Genomic DNA, 17,566 nt, shown 5'->3' on the forward strand with positions numbered 1-17,566 from the left:
AGCACGGGAACCTTGTACCTGCCTTCCTGCGGGTCTCTGTGTATCTCTGAATCCAGAAATGGATCCTGGGAGTGGCAGGGCTGCAGAGTCAGACTCCGCTGGCTGAATCCCGTTGCTCCCATCCCCACCTCACTGCGTGACCTTGGACCAAGGAGTTGGCTTGGTCCGTGGCTCACAGCACCTCCTTTTTCTAACAGGCCCTGTGTACCACCTCCTTTACTCCTGAAATGAAATTATAAAGACTGGGACCTGCCAGTGCCATCGTTCTTAAAGATCCCATAAGCTATTTCAGTTGTATCATAAAGAAGAAGTGAAAGTGAGGAAACCCTTAGGTGATGTGTGCCTCCCCATAGCAGCCAGCGCCCAGGGAAGTCGCCAGTCACTCGCACCTGTGCCCAGCATCCCTGACCCAACCTGCCGGCTACAGACACACAGACGTCACTCGCGGAGTGACTGAGGGTGACGTCATTTTCTGAAATGGTGAACAACTGGTCAGGTTCCAAACCAAACACAGTGCCGTCTCTCCTCCATTTACGTGGTAGTTCCATTCCTGGAAAAGTCAGTGTATGCTAAAACGGGGAAAAAAGTACTTTGTGTTTGTGTGTAAAATGGGGCTATGTTCTAGACTGAGATGACCAGGTTGTTTGTTTACAGATATTTTGAATAGCTGGCAACGTACTCAAAAGTTAGTGTAGGGCTGACCCAACCTTGGCAGTGAGTTGGCCACCCCCAGCTCCTCCGCGCTAAATGACAGCGGCTCCCAGTCACTGTGACACCAGATACCCCCCAGTGATTTTTCAGCGTGCCCCCTGGGTGGAACCTTCACTCTGGAGACCCCCTGTTGCAGTGATGGCTGAGGGAGAGTGCCTTGGGCTCTGGTGGGTGAGGGCGCAGGCTGGCGCACTGGCTGTAGATCCTTGGGGAGGGCGCCCTAGGAGAGCAGGAAGCGGATCAGGGAGGGCTCTCTGGAGGAGGAGCCCTGGGAGAGAAGTGGTTTCTGCTCTGGGGTCGGGGAGAGGGGATTTTTCATAAGTCAAAGCAACTTCTGTGACTTTCCCAGCAGGCTAGCGAGCGTCTTGGCCACACTGGGGAACAAAGGATCTTTTCCATGAGTCTAGAAGCTCTGAGGTATAAGGAATTGTCCTGACTGCCTGCTCCCTGCTGCATCTCTGGAAGTACCCTTTCCTGAAGGTTGTGGCCTCTTCCGCAGGATGGCGGCAATTTTTTTCAGTCGGAATAACTGATCCTTCCCCCTGAGATCCAGGGTGGAGGGCAGGGATTTTAAGGTGCTGGCATCTCGCGTGCCCTCACCCTCCTGCAGCTGCCTGGGCGTTTCCCTTCATTGCCCTTATGTCTTTCTTCCTTTAGCAGCTTAGGGGACGTTTCAACAGTCAGGGGGAAAAAACCGACAGGGACATAGGAGTTAACTAATTAGCTTGATTTAAGGGGAGAGAGTTTAAAAAAAAAAAGGCCAAACATGAAATAATAAATATATGCCTGACATAAACATTTATGGTCCTGTATTTACTGAAAAAACCCAGATGGAATATGTTTGTCTTTGAGAAGTTTTTATAGATTTCAACAGCCATTTCCTCTGGATTTCTTGTCATCCCATTACTCTCCTGCTTTGTGCTTGGACAAAAACAAAGGGGTTTTGGTGACCATAACTATTGCTCCCTGATGATTTAGGCCTGGCCAGGGCTCTTGTGGGGTCCGGGACATTCTAGGAAGTGGCAGGCCTTCCAATCTGAGAAGCTTGGGGTTTTACAACCTTGGAATCGAACAGTCTCCTTGTATCTAATCCATAACATCATAGATTCTTAGAACCGTAGTAATTTAAATGCTTAGCTTTATAAAATTACATCATCTCAGAGTGAGGGAATCATGGAATTTTAGAATCCCAGATGCATGGAAATCTCTAATCTTAAATTTTGGAACCATCTTGGCTCAGTATGATGAAATGTAGAATACGAGAATTTTAAATATCAGATAGCAGATCTTATTTACTATACCACCCTTCCCCCACCCCTGGGAAATACTTAAATATGCTAAATACATGCACTGCTTTCTTCTGCCAGCCCTTGGGCCCCTGCTCTGTGCTCCCACCTCATTCAACCTGGAATCTGGGGTGTGTGTGTGTGTGTGTGTGTGTGTGTGTGTGTCCCCCTAGGGACGCTAGCAGTCATTTACATCTAGTGTGGGTGTAGCCTTTCCAGGGAAGGATCTGAGAGAAGGAGGTGGGTGGGGAGGAGGGGAAGGGGGAGGGGAGTGGGAAGGAGGGTGGGTGGGGAGGAGGAGGGAGAGGGATGCGGAGGAGGAGGAGGGAGGGAGCACAGGGGAGCGGGAGGCTCTGAGAGGAAGCCTGGGGTCCTGCGGGCTCGCTGGGCTGCTCATCCCTCCTGACAGCCCTCTTCTCTCCTGCGAAGGTGCTTGTCCCTTAAAGCTGTCCTCTTCTGTGAGCCTTCAAGAGGAAGGGTACCCAGGGGGGTCCCCTGCCCTGGAGTTGCTGGTGGTGAGCTGGGAGGGACGGGGCTTATTCACAGCCCCACGTGCTGGGGGATAGTCACCGACAGGCTGAAAGCAGCAGTCTGTCCCAACTCTGTCCTGGGTCTGTTCTCAAGGATGGGGTTTAGCACAGTCATTTTTAAATGATTGAATACAAAGAGTTTTAAGTATTTTAAAATGTATGTACGGTAAAAATCACTAAAAGTGGAGTTCCCGTCGTGGCGCAGTGGTTAATGACTAGGAACCATGAGGTTGCGGGTTCGGTCCCTGCCCTTGCTCAGTGGCTTAAGGATCCGGCGTTGCTGTGATCTGTGGTGTAGGTTGCAGACATGGCTTGGAACCCGCGTTGCTGTGGCTGTGGTATAGGCTGGCGGCTACGGCTCTGATTGGACCTCTAGCCTGGGAACTTCTGTATGCCGTGGGAGCGGCCCTAGAAAAGGCAAACAGGCAAAAAAAAAAAAAAAACCACTAAAAGTGTATGTGTGTGTGTGTGTCAGCAGTTCTGTGAGTTTTGACAAATGCACAGTCACATTACCACCATTATAGTCAGGAATCAGAATAATGAACTCAGAGTTACCATTGTGGCTCAGCGGGTTAAGAACCCCACATAGTGTTCTTGAGGATGCAGGTTTGATATCTGGCCTCACTCAGTGCGTTAAGGACCCAGCATTGCCACAGGCTGCAGTGTAGCTTGCAGATGTGACTCAGATCCCAGGTTGCTGTGACTGTGGTATAGACCGGCAGCAGCAGCTCTAATTCGACCCCTAACCTGGGAACTTCCATATGCTGCAGGTGCAGTCCTAAAAAGCAAAAAAAAAAAAAAAAGAAAAAAGAAAAAAGAATAATGCAAAAGGAATGGTGGCTTTAGAGAGGACTCCTATAGTAAAGCCACCACTCTCCCTGCAGCTACTTTTTTGTCTGCAGTCTTTTTTTCAGTGCAAAACTCGGACATCCATCCACACTATAGTCAAGTCTGGTTGCTACTGCTCTCACCCTCCTGTGGCTTCTTACTGCATCGGAATAAAACCTGGAACCTCAGCAGGATTCTCAAGACCCCAAAGATCAGGCCTGGCTTCCTCATTACCTCTCACCCTTGCTCACTAGGCTTCAGCCACACCTGGCCTTCTTGTGGTCCTACCCTGGAGAACACTCTTACCTCAGGGCCTTTGCACCTGCTGTGTCCTCTGTGTGAATGCTCTTCCCCCATGTGTGCACATGGCTCCCTCCTTCCCTTCATTCAGGACTCGATGCAGATGTCAGTCCATTGGAGAGATCTGCCCCAACGTCCCCATCTCTCTGCACTTTCTAGCTTCTTACCTTTAATTCGTATTTATCCCTACCTGATACTATATTTTATATTTATTTACTTACTTTTGAAATTGTCTTCTCTCTGATCAGAATGTAAATCTCAATGAGAATAGAGAGTCTCCTTTCTTTTTCATCGCCGCATCCCTGTGCCTGTGCCTGGTCCTGGCACAGAGTTGGTATTCAATCGACATACATTAAATGAATGAATTATTAATATTAATATGTATTTACATTCCTTTTTTTTACTATTTAAGTGACTTTCATGTATGTGGACTTTTGAATCTTCTTTTCAATTAATATAATTTTTATATAAATATTGTCCCTTGTATTAAAACCTTTAGTAAATCCAGTAAAACTCATAAGATGCTTTGTGATAAGATACCTTCATCAAAAGCATGATTGGCTGTGGACAGGTCCTCCTATCCTCTGTCCAGCTTCTTCACAGAGAAAATTCTTCCTTTCTCTGGAGGTTTGCAGGGGATGATGGGTTTAGGAAAGTGACTGCTTCATAACCATTTGAGGCTTTCTCAGTTCCTCGTTTAGTGTGTACTTTGTGATAAGTGGGCTGCTTCTGACATAGCTAATAAATGAATTAGATTTTACTAACGTATTAACTGGAAAAACCACCCCAAACTCCCCCCAGTCTCTCTCCACGCACATACTAGGAAAGGCCACGTGAGGGACAGAGTGAGGAGGTGGCTGTCTGCAAGCCGGGAAGAGAGCCGTCACCAGAAAGCAAATCAGCAGGAGCCTTGATCAGGGATTTCTAGCCTCCAGAACTGTGAGAAAATAAGTTTCTTTTCTTTCTTTTTCTCTCTCTCCTTCTTTCTTGTCTTGTCTTGTCTTGTCTATTCCTTCCTTCCTTCCTTCCTTTCTTTCGTTCTTTCGTTCTTTCTTTCGTTCGTTCTTTTGTTCTTTCGTTCGTTCTTTCGTTCTTTCTTTCGTTCTTTCGTTCTTTCTTTCGTTCTTTCTTTCTTTCTTTCGTTCGTTCTTTCTTTCTTTCGTTCGTTCTTTCGTTCGTTCTTTCGTTTTCTTTCTTTCTTTCTTTCTTTCTTTCTTTCTTTCTTTCTTTCTTTCTTTCTTCCTTCCTTCCTTCCTTCCTTCCTTCCTTCCTTCCTTCCTTCCTTCCTTTCTTTCGTCCGTCTTTTTAGGGCCACACCTGCAGCATATGGAAGTTCCCAGGCTAGGGGTTGAAACAGAGCTGTAGCTGCCAGCTTACACCACAGCTCACGGCAACGCTGAATCCTTAACCCACTGAGCAAGGCCAGGGATGGAACCTGCTTCCTCATGGATACTAGTTGGCTTCGTTACCACTGAGCCACAATGGGAACTCCAGAGAAAATATATTTCTGTTATTTAAGCCATTCAGTCTGTGATATTTTGGTTTGGGGGGGCGGTGGGGTGGTCTTTTTTAGGGCTGCTCCTGTGGCCTGTGGAAGTTCCCAGTCTAGGGGTCAAATCGGAGCTGTAGCTGCCAGCCTACATCACAGCCACAGCAACGCCAGATCCAAGCTGCGTCTGCAACCTACACCACAGCTCACGGCCACACTGAATCTTAAAAATCCTTTACCCATGGAGTTCCCGTCGTGGCGCAGTGGTTAACGAATCCGACTAGGAACCATGGGGTTGCGGGTTCGGTCCCTGCCCTTGCTCAGTAGGTTAACAATCCAGCGTTGCCGTGAGCTGTGGTGTAGGTTGCAGACGCAGCTCGGATCCTTCATTGCTGTGGCTCTGGTGTAGGCTGGCAGCTACAGTTCTGATTAGACCCCTAGCCTGGGAACCTCCATATGCCGAGGGAGCGGCCCAAGAAATGGCAAAAAGACAAAAAAAAAAAAAAAAAATCCTTTACCCACTGAACGAGGCCAGGGATGCAACCTGCATCCTCATGGATACGAGTCATATTCGTTTCCACTGAGCCCTGATGGGAACTGCAACCTGTGCTATTTTGTAATGTCAGTCCAAGCTAACACACTAGGAAGTGATCAGCTGCCTTCCCCCTGAATCTCCTAATGGAGATTTATGTCTGGGTGTCCCAGAGGGCTGCGCTTGCATCTTGAGTCCACCGTTCACCAGCTGCATGGCCTTGGGCCAGTCATTCTTCCTCTGGAAAATGGCATTAGTAGTTCTGGCCTGGGAAAAGCTTCGTACCGTGCCTGGCACATCATGTGCGCTCTATAAACTTTAGTATTCATGATTACGTCACTAAATGAAAACAGCAGAGTATAAGAAAATAAGTACATCATCCTTATTTTTGTCAAAAAAAATATATACGTAGATGCTTAGGGAAATGCCGCAGGGGATGTATCATCATGGCTCTCTGACTTGTGGCTCAGTCTAATTTTTTTTTTTCGTCCAGCAAATGTGTGCTAATTTGATGGCAATAGGTGAGCCGGAGGGAAACTCAGGCCCATAAATGTGCTGAAACTCACCCCCCCCACCTCATTTCACTTCCTCGCTCTGTGGCACAGGGCTGCAGGCTCACTCTGGTTTCTCTGCGGCGCCGTCCCCCGAGGTGAGGCTGCTCAGGTTTTACTGGCCTGAGTCCCCGTAAATCTAGTTTAGCTTTAAAGGGGAATTTATGGAGTTTTTGTGATCTGGGATAAGAGACGCCAGGCGACCATAAGCCCGGCGTGAGGCCTTGAGCATCAGGCTCTGTAGCTCTGGAGGCCCTGCCAAGGTGACATGTGCCCTGATGGGGCCTGTGACACCCCAAGCCGGCTCCAGGCGAAGCAGCCCATCCCATCGTGCTGTGAAGACTGGAAAAGGCTCGGGTATCGGCCTTCCTACTTCTTCCCTTTCAGAAGCTCCCACTTCCTGCTGATGGCCTGCCCTGCCTTTGGGTTTGGTGAGGAGAGAGAGGGGATGACAGGCAGTGCCATGAGGCAGAAGGGCCCTGGATTTCGGATACAGCACAGCCTCGCCCTCCACCGAGCATCGTTAGAGAGTCAAGGCTCACTGCACCCGGGCCTGAGCAGTGGAGCCCGCGGTCCCCTTGCTCCCTGGAGTCTCTAGTGCCCCTCTTGCTGGGGCCTGGCACTCCCACTACTCAGAGGGAAAGCTGAGGCTCACAGAGAGGGCCTGCAGCACCCAGGCTCAGACTCAAGACCTTGCTAGCCTGAGGCTGCTCTCCTGCTGCTCACTGCCTGGGGGAGCTGGCCACTGTTTCAGGAGACACATCACCCGGGGAGGCCATGACCTTGTGTCCCCTGCTTGCCAAGAGAGCCAGAGAGGGACCTTTGCTAAAGTGCTGGCTGCACCAGGCACCACCTCCTTGGTGTATTATCTCACTTAATCCTCACAGCCACCCCTGAAGCTGAGATTTTCATCCCATTTTACAGAGGAGAGAACTGAGGCTCAGAAGAATAAGGTAGCTCATCTGAGGGTCAAGGAGTTGGAAAGCTAATGGTAGAGCGAGGGCTTCAGCCTCCGGGTGGGGGTGGTGTGTGTGTGACAAAAGCTTGTTCTGTTCCCCCAAGCCCCGGGGGTGTGACATAGGAAGCACGCACATGCACTTTGGACAGCCCTCCCAGCCACTCCTCCCCAGAGTTTCTAAGCACCTACTGTGGGTCTAGCATGGGCTGGAAATGAGGGGACGATCCCTGGTGGGGCCCAGGTGTGGAGAGCACCTGCTCACTGTGTGACTCGGACCAGCCTCTCCGCCATCCAGGCTCCTGTTTTCCCTTCTGTATGTGAAGCTGGGCACAGTCACGTGTCTGGATACACTAACGTTCAGCAGCTCTGGAGCTCCAAGACCCTTGTCCTGAAGGATTTCACAGGCTCTAGGAAAGGCAGGATTTTAGCTGTACTTAGAAGTATCTGTGCGGCAATAGAGAGGGTTGTAGTCCCCACCTTGTGGTGATGCCGAGGAGATTTAGAGGGCAGACGTGTTGAGTGTTAGGCAGATGCTGGCTGTGCAGCAGGTGTATCCTCACTGGTAGCTATTCGCAGGGACTGCTGTGTGCAGAGGTGGGAAAGCTTGGGGAGGGTGGGAGAGACCATGGAATGTTCAGGAAGGAGATGTACTTCTGCTGAGCTCTGAGGTCCCACAGGGGTTTGGGAGGTGTCAGGCAGCCTGACCAGAGGCTGGGGGTGTGTGCCGCACAGCATGTGGGAGTGAGAGGCAATGCCCAGATAGGGGCTGAGCCCAGGCTGTGGGGGCCCCCCTGAGCCAGGCTGAAGGCATCTCCATTTATCAAATGCCTACCCTGCAGGCAGAGTCAACAATGGTTTTTACATCATCAAGTCCACCCATAAAATACTCCCTGTTTTACAAATGCAACAAAGCCTAAATGCAAAGCCCATCGCTAACTGCTGCACTAGATGGGGGTCAGCATGTGGCAGCCAGGAGCCAGTGAGCTCCTTTCTCAATAAAGTTTTATTGGAACCCAGCCCAATCATCTGTGTACATGTTGTTTATGGCTGCTTTTCACAGTACAATAACCAAGTTGAGTAGCTATGGCAGAGAGTGTGTGGCAGAGAAAGCTTACAGTGTGAGCCTTGCACTTGCTGTGTGAGCTTAGGCAGATTGCTTGCCCCCTCGGAGCCTATCCAACTTCCAAGGGTTGTAGCAAAGCTTGTAGATGATGGCTGTGAAATGTTTTGTGAACTGTAAAGGGCAGTACCCTATCACCAGCCTGGCACGTGGTGGCACTAAAAGTCTGCTTGTCCATGAATGAGGAGCAGTCATCACATAAGCCTTCTTAGACCTGGCCACTGGCTGCTCCTGGGACAGCAAGGAGGCGGCCTCTGGGCCCGAGATGCTGAATGCATCTTTGTCCCTCTCATGCAGACTTGGCAGTTTTCTGTGTAAATTAAAATTCCTGCGGGGAGTCACCTTATATGTGGTACCGCTTTATAGCCAAGTCATTACGGTAATTTGCAAAGCTCCATGGTGTGTAACTGGAGCCACTTGCTTTATATTTGCTGTCTGTGACCTCATTCAAGCTGCCCAGTTCTGCATTTGGTGACCCCTGAGCCTGGGGGGCTTGTCCTTCTGAATCTGGCCTCAGGGTCATCCAGACCTGACCTTCCTGAGGATAGAATACTTTTCATCCAGGGCCCTGTCTCCCAGCCGCATCCTGAACCCAAGGATGAATAGAAGTAATTATCATTATCATTGCTATTACTCATTGTTGAGTGCTTACTGGGAGCTAGGCACTATGCCTAATGCCTTGTGAGGCAGGTGTTAGCACATTTTACAGATGAGAAAACTGAGGCTTGAAGAGGAAAAAAAACCAAACTTACCTAACCCCAGGGCTGCCAGTCCAGGTTCTGCTATGGATTTGCTGTGTGACTACAGAAGGTCCTTTCCCTCTCTGAGCCTCAGATGCTTCATCTATTAATGAAATAGATGGTCACTCGGTCCCAACCTTGACATTCTAAGTTTTCTCACCAATTTATACAAATGAACAGAGGACCCTCTCACCCTCCAAGCTTCTAAAGAAGCTTCATTTACATGGGTAGGGCCAGGTCCAGGGTCTGCTCTTGGTCCCTTGTGGTCCAGAGGGAGACATGGTTGCTGGGTGCCAGCCCCTTCTTAGGTTACCCCCAGCCTGCTGCAGGGCAGCGGAGCCGACATGCTACTCTCTTCCCCTGCCTTCTCAGAGAAAGACTCCATTCTTGCTCCCTGAAGACAGAGAGTAATCAGGGGTGGGTCCTGTGGCATCCTTGGAGACAAAGAAGCAAGATGCCAACAAGCAGGAAGGCAGTGGGAGGGCCCGGGGCTGCCGTAGTGGCCCCATTGCTGGGACATAGCCTCTCGTTTCACTTCTAGGCTTTGAGAAAGCAGGTGGCCAAGAGTGGGGCCTGGAGTGTGTTTGGGGAGACCTGGGTTTGGCCCCAGCTAGGCCAGCAGTTGTTATGTGACCTTGGACAGCCACTTGCCAGCTCTGGTGCTCATGTCCCTCTGTGAGGTGAGAAGGCCAGGGCTTTCATCAGGCTGCTGTGAAGGTCACACAAGAAAAGGGCTTGAAGGGGCTCAGAGTCCCAAGCACTGCCAAACCATGACCCAAGGGGCTCCTCCCTCCCTCCCAAAGCTGCGTGTTTATTTATTGTAGGAAAAGCTCTTACTGGATCCAGGGAGAAGAAGCCAATAGGCCCCAATTGTTTGTCCAGTGATGACTCTTTCTTCCCCCAGAGGTGAGAGGTTTGCATCCCGACTCAGCCCCTTACTCCCTGTGTGACCTTGGGTTACCCCTAAACTTCTCTGGCCCTTCGTGTAGGCTTTTTTTTTTTTTTTTTTAAGGCCACACCTTTGGTGTATGATGGAGGTTCCCAGGCTAGGGACACAGCACAGCAATGGCAGATCCGAGCTGCATCTTCGACCTATACCACAGCTCACAGCAAGGCTGGATCCTTAACCCATTGAGGCCAGGGATCAAACCTGTGTCCTCATGGATACTAGTTGGGTTTGTTACCGCTGAGCCACAACGGGAACTCCTCTTCATGTGTGCTTGTCTGAGACGGTAGTGTAGTTGCAAAGACTGAAGTTTAGGAGCCATTGTAATGGTTGTACTTTGTACTTCCCCAGAGGCGCCTCTGCGTGATCTTATTGGAGCCAAAGGTGGGGTGCTTGTTTGGCAGAGGGGATCCCTCGTTGTTTGTCAGTTGGCTGAGAGGCAGCAGTACGGGTCTTGGGCTTTGAAGTCTGAGCAATCTGGGTTTGAATTGTGGCCCTGTCTCTTACAGACCCCAGGGCCTAGTGGAAGGCACCTATCTCTCTAAGCCTCAGCTTATCTCATCTGGAAAATGGCTGTAATGAGACCCCTCACAGGGATCGATATTGGGAAGATTCAGATGTGCCTGGGGGTGGAATAGGAAGGGCTTGATGAATAGACCTGATGCGTTGGGGCTCCCCGGCTCCTTTCCAGGCCCCCCCCCTTCCATCTATTCATACATCCTCCTACAGGAAGGAGGGGTAGGTAACTGAGACGTCCCCAGCCCATTGAGGCTGGCGGGCCCTTGAAAGAAGCTCGGAACTGCCTCCCTGACCCAAAGACTCTGGGAGAAAGACCCTGGCAGAACAGCCCCGTGTGATGATTAAGCTCTCTTTGTGCCAAATGCTATTAATGGTCATAAAATTATCCCAAGTTTTCTGAGGCCCAGTCCCAGGGTTTGCCTCAGTGGAACAGTAAAAGCGCAAGCGAAACAGTTTGGAAAAGGCAGGGACCTCCAAGCAGAGACAGAGCTGAAGGAGCGGCAGCCTGCTCTCATTAACTCAGGCCATTCACATTTGTTACCAGGGATTTCTTTTTAATTAAAAAACAACCAAGTTATTAAAAAATAAGCTTGTAAGGGGCTGGCCGAGCAGCAGCCCCAGCCAACAGGAGTGTTCCTCACAGCAGGATATTGGCCCAGTGCTTGGCCTGGGAGGGTGACCCGAGGGCCACTTCGGAGGAAATGCTTGTCTGGAGATTCGTCACCTGCCCTGGGACCTTGAGGGCACTGCGTTCTCCTCTGCAAACTGTGCTTGGCAGGTGACTGCCTGGTGCCTGTCCAGAGCTCTGGGCCTGTGATGGGTGAGCGCCGAGGGTCTGGCCTTCTGTGAGGGGGCTGCCTGGAGTGGGGGTGGGGCTAGAATCAGGGCTGGGGGAGCTGGATCCGGAAGATGAGGTTGGACTTGTGCCTGAGGCCGCTTTTTATTGCAGAGTGATGAAGAGGTGTTTGGGTCTGATGGACCTGAGCCAGACATCCAGCCCAGACTGACGAGCTGTGTGATCTTGAGCAGGTGGTTAGCCTTCCTGAGCCGCTGCCTTCTCCCCTGTTCCATGGGGATAATTCACCTCTCCCTGCGAGGGCAGCAGGAGGCTCTGATGAGACAGTGGAGTCTCTCAGCAAAGGACGTTTCTGCTGTCCTTGTCCTTCCGCTTCTGGGCTGATTGTGCGCTGGTGTCAGTTCTTCTCACTTAAGGGTTTACCTTGCTCAGTGTTGACAGTTCCTGGACAATCCTCAGACCTGTTAATAATGTTTTATTACATCCGTAGGACACTTCATACTTTTCAAAGGGCTGTTTGGCACTTTCTACTCCCAGTATATCACCTGCTAGGTGCCCGAACTGGGCTAGGGGCTCTGGACCTTAGCTCTTAAACCCCACAGCATCTCTGGAGAACTGGCATGGGCGTCCCCATTTTACCTGGGGACTCAGCCATGGGGAGGAACTTGTTGGAGTCACAGACTTGGTTGGGGACAGTTGGGCCTCACACCGGGCTCATCAGGCCCCAGAGCCCATGCTCTTTCCTTCTTAACATAACCTTGCCAAGTGATTGGGCAAAAAGCTCAAGACGTTTTCAGATGAACCCTCCTCACACTCCAGATGGGAACAGAGTCCCCGATAGGGCAAGAAGCTTAATAACAATCATGCCTAACATTTTTGTTATACTTCATATAGCTTTTCAGGGCTTTCAAAGGCTTTATGTAGATTTCAAGACTAAGTGAGGCACGCCTGCCTCAACGTGTCTTCCTAAAAGCCCACTAGTCGAGCAAGGCAGAGTCTATGATAGGCTGTCAAAGAACCGTGGAGGATACACAGGCGTGAATAACCGTACTCTGTGTTTCTATGGGGTAATGCGATTTGGAAAACAACGCGGATTGAGCTTTGGTGATAACAAGAACAGGTGCACCTCTTCCTGGACCAACAAATGTCAGTGATGCTCAACCAGCCTGCCGGGCAGCCAGCCCCAGCCGTGGCTGGGCACCGTTGTCCAGTGAGCGCTAGGTGATGAGCATGAGGAACATAGATTGTAAGCTCCCAGAGGCAGGAGTCTGTGTGTCTAGCTCACCATGTGTCCCACCCCAGGGTAGTGTCTGGTACGTCACAAGCGCTCCGTGTTGGTGTAAAAGTCACTTACCCACTGGAGCTCAGCATCCCCATCCAAGAACCTGGGGATTTTATTACTGATCCTGTTGGTGACTATGGAAATGTATCGCCTTGACCACAGCAGAAGTTCAGTGAGTGTTGCTCAGGGGGGCTGTGCCCTGCCTGGTACCCTGGTGACTGCCCTCTGCCTGCACCCTCTGCAGGCTGTCCCCGCTCACGTTGTCTCTTCTTCTTGTCTTTCTCTGCATAGTGAATGGGAGCTACGGCCACTGCACTCCGGGCTCAGAGAAGAGCCTGCTGGACCTGGACCTTGCCGAAGGCCCTGGCCCCACCTGCCGCCAGGGCCTGTTTCTCCCTGCAGGAAGCCCACCACCCCGGGGTCACCCCCCAGCCTGTGAGAGGCTGCTGCATTTCCCCCATCCCAGCAGGTAGGTGCTCCGTCCTCACCCATCAGCTGTCTTTCTGCGGATGCTCCCTGGAGGCCGAGGCCTAGGGCTCCAGACCTCTCCTGGTCTGCCTGACTCACGGGCCACACAGAGAAACTGAGGCACGGGAGGGCCAGAGACCAGCTGGAGCCCCGGGGAGCATGGATGGCTGCCTGGTCTAGGCTCTGCACCTCTCTGCATTGCAAGGCTCCATTGAGAGATAGGAATGGTTTTACTGGGATGCATTTCCCCGTTGCAGAAGCTGAGGTGGCTGTTACAGAGAATCTGTCATTTCTGAAGAGGAAAATTCAGAGGCTGGGGAAGAGGCTGGGGAGGGGAGCACTCAGCTCAGGGTCCATACACCTATGGTGTCGTAGCTGGACTGCTCCTCGCGTGGAGAGGGCTTCCTCCATGCAGGCGTCTCCTGCCCCAGGAAGCCCTCGCCCCACAGGACGCTGCCAGATAATCCACCTCTGGACAGATGTTCTGTCAGATTGCACATGGGACTGAACTTGGCCTCCTGCGGCTTCTCCTGGGGTCCCAGCTGCGCCTCTGTGCCCTTTGGTTTGCCCAACCACAGACAGTCCTCTGCACGCACCCCCCTGGACCCCAGGGTCCTCTCCCACTGATTGGGGCTGCTGCTCCTCTTCCACAGATCAGAGATTCTGAAAGCTCAAGGAGTAAGCATCTTTTAGACTTGGAGCTGTGCGTTGTTTGGTGGCAGTTGCCTGTCTGCAATCCATTCCTTCACCAATCACTTACCAAGCTCCGACTCTGTGCCGGGCACCATGGCGGGTGCTGGGGTGGGCTCCCTGGTGAAGGAAGCGGCCATTTCCCCGATGGAGTTTACTTTCCAGTGGGAGCCCCACTGTGGGAGATACTGTGAATTAACAGGAGGCTTATTCTTCCCATGTGAAACCATTTTTTCTCTGAGAATGTAGATTCCCTGTGGCTTTCTCTGGTATTAGTGAGACTTCTGATTTACCAAAGGGTCTTGGGCTGCCATAACGAAACACCACCAACTGAGTGGCTTAAACCACAGATGTGTATTCCCTTGCAGTTCTGGACGCTGGATGTCCCCAATCAGGGTGTCTGCAGGTATGGTTTCTCCTGCGGCCACTCTCCTTGGATTGAAGCCAGCTGTCTTCTCGCCCTGTCCTCACGGGATCTTTTCTCTGTTTGCTCGCCTGGTGTCTTTTCTTCTTCTTGAAGGGACACCTGTCCTGTTGGATCAGGGCCCCACCGTATGACCTCATTAAATTACCTCCCTAAAGGCTCTGTCTCTAAATACAGCCACATGGGGGTTTAGGGCTTCAACCTGTGAATTTTAGGTGGACACAATTAGGTACATGACAAAGAGTAAGCATCTTTTAGCCTTGGAGCTGTGCATTGTTTGGTGACAGTCAGATGTGTGTGTCTGCTTGGTTACTCACTGAGACTCCCCCCCAGCCCCACCCCGGCAGCATCCGTTTTCTTCAGTGAAATTCCTTCTATCTCAGGGTAGGAGGAGCTATGCTATTTCATGACAGCTAAGAAAGTAGATGACTTTTTTGTTTTTTTGTATTTTTAGGGCCACATCTGTTCCCAGGCTAGAGGTCCAGTTGGAGCTGCAGCTGCCTGCCTACACCACAGCCACAGCCACAGAGGATCTGAGCTGCATCTGTGACCTACACCACAGCTCATGGCAATGCCAGTTCTTTAACCCACTGAGCAAGGCCGGAGATCGAACCCACATCCTCATGAATACTAGTGGGATTTGTTACCACTGAGCCACAAGGGAAACTCCCTGAAAGTGGGTGGTTTTGTTTTTTGCTTTTTTTGTTTTCTCCAGTAGAGAGGATCAGAAATATCATGCCTCACTTTTTTTTTTTTTGGCTGTGACTGTGGCATGTTCAAGTTCCTAGGCCAGGGATTGAACCCAAACCACTGCAGTGATGATGCCAGATCCTTGACCTGCTGAGCCACGAGGGAACTCCAGAAGCATCATTTGTCGTTCTGAATGTCATTTCGACAGGGCACAAGAGAGTCTGTTCCCAGAACCCTATGCCTGCATCTGAGTTGCTGCCACCTCTGCTGCTGATCTGGCTTTTCCAGACTCTCTCATTTTCCTAAAAGATAAGAGGGTCCCAGTCCCTATCTCCTATCTACCCAGTCAGATCCTGTACCTTCTCCCTCCTGCCTGATCATCTCGGGCTTGGTCCATTCTTGCTGCTCTCTCAGATTCAGACAGATCCCGGTTCAAATTCCTGCTCTCTCACTGCCTGCCTCTGAGGGCTTGGGCAAATAGCTCCTGTTTTTATAAGTATCAAACAGCTGATAGTTTCTCCCTTGAAGAACTTGGCTGTGCATTCAGCAGACACGGATCATTGTCCTGTTAGGATTCATGAGACAGGCCCTGGGAAAGTGCCCAGAGTAATTCGCTCTGTCTAGGAACCCAGCTCACAATTTCTGGAGATGCGATGGGAGTTGCCTGGGGTGCACAGGGCTCAGCGGTCGAGCAGGGCCAGAGCCACGGCCTGACCTATCGGGGCCAGTGAGGGCAAGCAGAGGCTGCCTCTGCTACGTTGGGAGCCAGGAGACACTGGGCCTGAGCTGCCCCCTCCCTGCCCGATGCCGTTCCGGGTTTTGTTATTGATTATTTGAATGACTCAGTCACAGAAGGCCACAGCTCTTGGCTTCTGGTGTTGGTGGTTTAAGGTGGCTCTGTTTTTAAAGTGAATGCTCCAAACAGATGCTTCCCTGGCTGCCTTTCCCCACCTTTGCCCACCTCTGCCAGGCCCAGGATCATGACCGTGCAAGGAGCAGTTAGGCATTTATTGTTATTATTATTGCTTTTATTTATTTTTTTTTATTATTTTTCAAGCTCCACAACTTTAAACCAGATCTTTAAGGTACTCAGGGCTTTCTGCTGGTTACAGTGGGCCCAGCGCCCCTGGCCCTGGAGATGGGGGGCATGTGTATTTGCCCCTTCTGATTCTACCTGATGGCCACACTCTGGGCAGCAGAGTTCCTGGGAGGGAAGAAAGGTCTCCGCTGAGTGAGGTGGAGAATTGTTCAGGTGTAGTTTAGAACCCAGCAGAAGAGCTTCTCCTTCAATCTTGTATCCGGGGGGCAGGTCGGGTCTGTACTTGAGAACCGTGCACCCCTGGGAGGGCGCGGGGAGCCTGGGTTCTGGCCCCAGCCCTGTCACTGGTTTGCTGCTGTGACCGTGGTGAGTCCTGTGTCCTCTTGGGAGTGAAGGGGTTGGAGCACTGCTCTCCTGAGGGCTCCAGGCTCCGACTTTCCCTCTCCCCTGTCCCCTCCTTTCCCTCCACCTCATGGCTGGAGCTGAGGATGCCGGGGCTGCAGGGAGCCCGCGAGGGAGTGGCTGGGTTTGTAGGGCCACCCTGGGAAGCAGAGGGACAGGGGACGGGCCCACCGTCCCTGGCTGCAGAGTCCCCGCACAGCGGTGGTAGTCAGGGGAGTGACGGTGGCACCGTTCACCCTGCCATCCTCTTCCCAGAGGGCAGTCACAGCATGCGTCCTCCCATGGGCCTGGCAGGTAGGGAGGTAGGGAGGGCGAGTCCTCCTTCTGCCGGGGAGGAGACGGAGACTCGAGGGGGAGAGGTACGAGGACGCACAGGGTGTCCTCGTCAGTCTTGGGGCACGTAAGCAGGCCCCCTGTTCTGCCCAGCCAGCCAGTGCGGCTCCTCTGATCCCGAGCCCAGTGTCACTTTGCTGGCTCTCCCCCCAGAATCCTCTGGTGACCTGCAGGCCCTGGTATCTCTACCCATACTTAACTGTCCACATTTGGGAGAGGCCCCCTCTTGGAATGTGGGTGGTGCTGATGTGAAGAAGGCAGCGTCGGGCCAGCTGGGCCCTGCCCGTCACCATCCTCACCCTCAGGAGAGAACCGTTCACTGCTGGGGTGTGAAGAGGGGCCCAGAGCACCTTCCCATGGCTGCTCCCCAGAGTTGTGTTTTGTGCACTGAAGGTGTCTGGGCTTGAAATTCCTGCACATCCCCCCTCCACCGCCCCAAGATGCTTTTCCTCAGCTTTTCCTTGGACGCCCCCTCACTGTGCCTATGAGTCAGACCCCCACCCACGGGTGTTCACAGTGGAAAGGACACATTGCTTGGGGCAAAACGTCACACAGTTAACATTTTTAGAAATTAAGAACGATCACAAGAGTTGAGAAAGATTTAAGGGACAAGAAAGCAGATTTTTTTTTTTTTTTTGTCTTTTGGCCTTTTCTAGGGCTGCACCCATGGCATACGGAGGTTCCCGGGCTAGGGGTCAAATCGGAGCTGTAGCTGCCGGCCTGCGCCACAGCCACAGCAATACGGGATCCAAGCCACATCTGCTACCTACCCCACAGCTCACGGCAATGCCAGATCCTTAACCCACTGAGCGAGGCTGGGGATCAAACCTGTGTCCTCATGGATATAAGTCAGTTTCCTTTCCACTGAGCCACAATGGGAACTCCCAAGTAAGCAGAATTTAAAGCAAACTGGACCTGATGTTTGCTTTAGG

At 51.7% G+C, this 17,566-nt stretch overlaps 1 protein-coding gene across 4 annotated transcripts in view; it reads left to right on the plus strand.

Moving 5' to 3' along the window:
- The window catches only part of GLIS1 (GLIS family zinc finger 1), a 225,235-nt gene that overhangs the window by 123,354 nt on the left and 84,315 nt on the right, over positions 1 to 17,566 (plus strand). For all 4 annotated transcript variants that reach the window (XR_014808280.1, XR_014808281.1, XM_084965083.1 and 1 more), the window contains exon 3: positions 12,880 to 13,057. Coding sequence is in view for 2 of the 4 variants with exons in the window: in XM_084965083.1 (XP_084821209.1) it covers positions 12,880 to 13,057 (178 nt within the window). In the remaining 2 variants the exon portion in view is untranslated. The remainder of the gene's footprint in view (positions 1 to 12,879; positions 13,058 to 17,566) is intronic.

This window comes from Sus scrofa, chromosome 6 (genome assembly GCF_054392235.1).
Source record: "Sus scrofa isolate SSC_HxYL_T2T_F1_AM1 chromosome 6, Sscrofa_HxYL_maternal_Yorkshire_Landrace_v2.0, whole genome shotgun sequence".
Classification (NCBI taxonomy): domain Eukaryota; kingdom Metazoa; phylum Chordata; class Mammalia; order Artiodactyla; family Suidae; genus Sus; species Sus scrofa.